Source organism: Sphaeroforma arctica, assembly GCF_001186125.1.
Source record: "Sphaeroforma arctica JP610 unplaced genomic scaffold supercont1.530, whole genome shotgun sequence".
In the NCBI taxonomy this organism is placed as follows: Eukaryota; class Ichthyosporea; order Ichthyophonida; genus Sphaeroforma; species Sphaeroforma arctica.
This window is the reverse complement of record NW_014040028.1, coordinates 13,446-18,126: the sequence shown is the minus strand read 5'-3', so window position 1 is coordinate 18,126 and position 4,681 is coordinate 13,446. Positions and strand designations below refer to the sequence as shown.

At 41.1% G+C, this 4,681-nt stretch overlaps 1 protein-coding gene across 2 annotated transcripts in view; it reads left to right on the top strand.

Moving 5' to 3' along the window:
* SARC_07009 overlaps positions 1-4,681 on the top strand; it is a gene marked incomplete at its 5' end in the record, with an annotated part of 20,385 nt that overhangs the window by 5,695 nt on the left and 10,009 nt on the right. For both annotated transcript variants that reach the window (XM_014299059.1, XM_014299058.1), the window contains 6 exons: positions 503-586; positions 1,348-1,475; positions 2,380-2,496; positions 3,005-3,106; positions 4,157-4,238; positions 4,493-4,590. In XM_014299059.1, coding sequence (XP_014154534.1) covers positions 503-586; positions 1,348-1,475; positions 2,380-2,496; positions 3,005-3,106; positions 4,157-4,238; positions 4,493-4,590 — 611 coding nt within the window. The remainder of the gene's footprint in view (positions 1-502; positions 587-1,347; positions 1,476-2,379; positions 2,497-3,004; positions 3,107-4,156; positions 4,239-4,492; positions 4,591-4,681) is intronic.

The following is a 4,681-nucleotide window of genomic DNA, read 5'->3' as shown; positions in this document are numbered from 1 at the left end:
TATATATATATATATATATATATATATATATATATATATATATATATATATATATATATATATATATATATATATATATATATATATATATATATATATATATATATATATATATATATATATATATATATATATATATATATATATATATATATATATATATATATATATATATATATATATTTATTGCCGGATCGATTTTCTAGACTTAGAGCCAGGTATTATATCGATCTTTCTCCTCACATTGTCTTTTACCTATGCAAATTCACCCATGATTACCTAGCGCTCCGAGCCCCTTTACATCCCTCATGACATGTATTCTGATTTAATTTGTCATGCGGAGTGTTTTGTCTTCGCATGCCAAACTATATACCTACATACATGCGAAAATCAGGTGGTTCAGTCTCATTTTTAGCCTGTATGAAAACCCGTATGTCTGCTAGAATATACCTACAAATGCTGATTTGTGTATCTTGCCCTTCCTGACACATCTCCCATTCAGGTGCATAGCGTATCGCTATACAAGTATGTTAAAGAGCACAGGAAATTGGTCCGCGAACGAGAACAAATCCGAAGTGACCTGGAGGTGCGTGCTGTTTCTGATGGTGTTATCATCTGAGTTATCATACAGCCTGTATAATTAAGACATATATCGGATCCCGCGCACACATGCACACGCGCACATGCCCACTCAGAATGGGTGACTGGGAGGTGATTGGTGTTAGTGTGATAGGCCAAACACAGTGAACCATCTAATTGCCAAGGAACGGAGCACTATACGTAACGCTTGGGCGGGCTGGGTTGAAGTGGTTTTGGACTTTATTTGTCCTACCTGTTCGGTGTTTGATTGGCACTTGTATGTCTTATTTGAAGTGGTTTTGGACTCTATTTGTCCTATCGTTTTGGTGTTTGATTAGCACTTTATGTCTTAATTGAACTATTTTTGGACTTTATTTGTCCTACCTTTTTGGTGTTTGATTGGCACTTGTACGTCTTAATTGAACTGTTTTTGGACCTTATTTGTCCCACCTTTTTGGTGTTTGGGTTTCAACACTTGTATGTCCTCTCTTGTCTGAGAAGTGATGACGCCACGTCATACGGGTGGATGGGTGCAATTCGATGTTCAACGATAGTTTGTTTTAACTTCTATGTAATTTGCTCTGTACGTTGAATACGTTCAACGTTCCTCAGGGGGCCTTCTACCATTAGACTCAATACACGAACATTCTACAAACCCCTAAAACCCTAAACCCTACATGAACATTCTACGATGCCCTTGTGTATCTTAATCCCTATGTCGGTGTACAATTATCTACTTCTAATACCTGTTCGACTCTACGGTTATAGAGAGCCTACTGGGACTTGGGGAAGAAGCACGAGCGCCCTACCATGCGTGTGGGGGGGTTCCTGTGCTATGGTGGCACTATAGTGGACTCGATCGACTATCTACAAGATCAGCTCAAGGAATATAACCAGTAGGTGCATTCGTTGTGATGAGTGTTGAAAGTGTTACCATGCACTCGATGGTCTGTGTGTATGTGTCCAGTATTTGTAGTAGTCTTAAGTGACGGTTTAATATGAGACATGCTCGAGTTTATTATGAAAAGTGTTGTATGTAAATGTATGGACTAAGCGTGATAGGGTTTATTGGCTGGTTATACCACCAACTCAAGGAGTGCCGCTCGTGTGCGATGATGTATGTTGTTTGAGCGTGTGTTGTCTGTAATCAATTAACTCGAGTGCACTCGCACTCAACTAACTTTCTCTCAGACCCAGAACACAGTCAAAACCAAATTCGTGTCTCCACCTCCGTATATCTATTGTATTCGCAGACGACTTTGCACAAATTGAACTATACGGGCGCTGCACCCACGGCTCATAGGCCGAGAGTCCTTGGGTGAACGCTCGTCCACAACACCGAACCCGCGGCTCAGTCTTTCTCACCGTACTGTCCGTACTGTCCCAAAGTGCTATTTCATCTCTAAGCCTCGCACCCGTACAATGCCTGACATATCGAAGTGCAATTTCCCCACAATTGATTAGTAGCTGCTGCAGGCGACAGGCCTTGTAAGACCACTACAGTCTCAAAAAAAACTCCAGAGGTTTTCCCTTGATATACCAAATTCGAGGTCAAAACACTCTACACATATACCATTAACCACTGTCAAAGGGACACGATGCCTATTTGCATCACCGCGCCATCCGCTGTCTCCGAAAGAGTTCAAGTCTGATCCATCCACTGACAAACACGTGTGAAGTGTATGCTCATACTCACTTGTATTTTCTTGTATACGATTCTATTTCTTATATTTATTATTTATTTACTTGTTTTATTAATTTATTCATTTATTTATTTGTTTTTTATCTATTTTCCAACAGATTGGTGAAGGAGTCCAAGTACGATGGATTGCGCTATCCGTACGGCACTGGCTTTGTGACGTTTAAGAACTTCCTCACGGCCAGTCTAGCCGCCAGCAGTCGACTCAGTGACAACAGGTGCGACAGATTGTCTTGTGAGTGGTTGTTCTCATACCCGTTGTGTATGTGATATCTGTACAATAGGTGCGACATATGTCTTGTGAGTGGTTGTTTCCATACCCGTTGTGTATGTGATATCTATACAACAGGTGCGACAGATATTTGATCTTGTTGTGAGTGATTGTTGTTGACGGTGTTTGTTGGGGTTGGGCTGGTGAACGGTATGTTACGTTGCTTTCTGTCCGTTAGTCATGCCATTTGTTGCCCACAGACTGACCACAGGAAGCAGACGTGTATTCTGAATATAAAAAAAGGGGGTGAGGTACTCATTGTGGGGGGCATTTTTGGAGCCAAATCACCACATTGGCACGAGCACAGTTTCGCGTATGTTCAACTCATTGCAGTTTCCCATTATGTTTCAATATCTCGCACAGTTTCATACACAACACCAGGGCGTTCCGTGTGTATTTCTGGGTTCTAAGCTTTTGGATCGCTATATACCACTTCTTTCCATCACGTCACACAGTTCCGCATATAGCACAGACGGCGCACCAGAGCCCACGGACGTGTACTGGCCCAATCTGCGCATACAAAGCCTTGAGTTGACTGTGCGGACTATATGTGTAAAGTATGTTAGTGTATATATGGCAACACCTTCTCAGTATGTAAATGACAGGTGTAGGTATGTTTATATGAGCGCATGTATATGTCTCCGCTGTCTGTGCACTGGTCCAACCAGCGCGTTCAAAGTCTCGGGTTGTCTGTGCGGAGTATATGCGTGTAGTATGTCATTGTATATACAGCACTTTGCCAATATATATATATATCAAGTATGCATGTTTATGTGTACGTTTACATTATAGTAAGATTTATATGACTGTCTGTATTTGTTTCCGCTGCCTGTGTACTGGCCCAGTCTGCGTAGTTAGAATTTCGAAGTGAAATACATGTGTAGTAAATCGATAAGTGTATATGTATCAAGCATGCGTGTGCATGGAGTCAACCTTGTGAGTAGTTGTTTGTCACGTATTTGAGCGTATCTGTGTTATTCGTGCGTGTGTGTGTAAGTGGTCGGTTTCCTTATGCGTGTGTCGTGTGACTGTTGTGCGTGTAGTTACATGTGCGTGGAGAAAATATGGTACAAAGCATGCGCTTATATGTGTGACGCATGTGCATCCACCTCCTTTGGCGGGTGTGGGTGTGCACGTGCATACAGAGTGTGTGCCATTGCATAACATGTGTGTGTGTGTATGTGGTTGGTACCTCTTAAGCGCATATTGAGTACAATATGGAATAGGCCTGCGCTTAGTGATAGTAATAGCTTCTATTTGACGTGCGTATCATTTGCAGTCTATAGTTTTGCTGAGTATGTGACTGCAAAGGAGTGACGCGGTGTCTTCTGAGCACATGAGACGTCATTAGTCACCGATGTAGACAGCATTGGTTTGTTTCTTTGAATATCAACTGATATATATAATGTATGTATGCATGTATGTATGTATGTATGTATGTATGTATGTATGAATGTATGTATATATATATATGTATGTATGTTTGTATTTGTGTGTGTATGTAGGTATGTACGTGTGTATGTGTGTATCCTCCGTGTTTAACACTATCATTATACATTCGCTCACTTTCTCAATAACACATTTGCGCTCTTTCTTCCCGTGCACAGAATCCTGACATTCGCGATGGTGGTGTTCTTTGCCATTCCTGTGGCCTTTCTGCAGAGTTTTGTGACAATTGAAAACTTTCAGGTACGTATACATAGTAGGTTGTGGCAGATAAATGTGGGCAAGCACACATGCATAGCAGGATGCAGTAGATAGGTGTGATATGTGTTGATTAATTCCTATGCGAAGTAGATTAAAGTAAATGAGCGTGGTATATCCTCACATACTCTGTTTCTAAAAATAGCACACTTGTTCTAAAAGTAGCGCACTTGTTCTAAAAATAGCAAACCTTGTATCGACCTCTTCATAGCCTCTGTTTTCTTCGGCCTTCACCACAGAAATGGTTCCCATCGCTAGAGGATTTTTTTAATGACAACGCTGCCCTCACCGCAGCTATTAAGGGTTTTCTTCCTGCTCTGATCCTGAATATTTTGATGTTTGTCATCCCCCATCTCATGCGACGTATGTGCGAAACCCTTACAGATCATTTATAACCAGCTACCTTGCTTTGCATGTATATATACAGG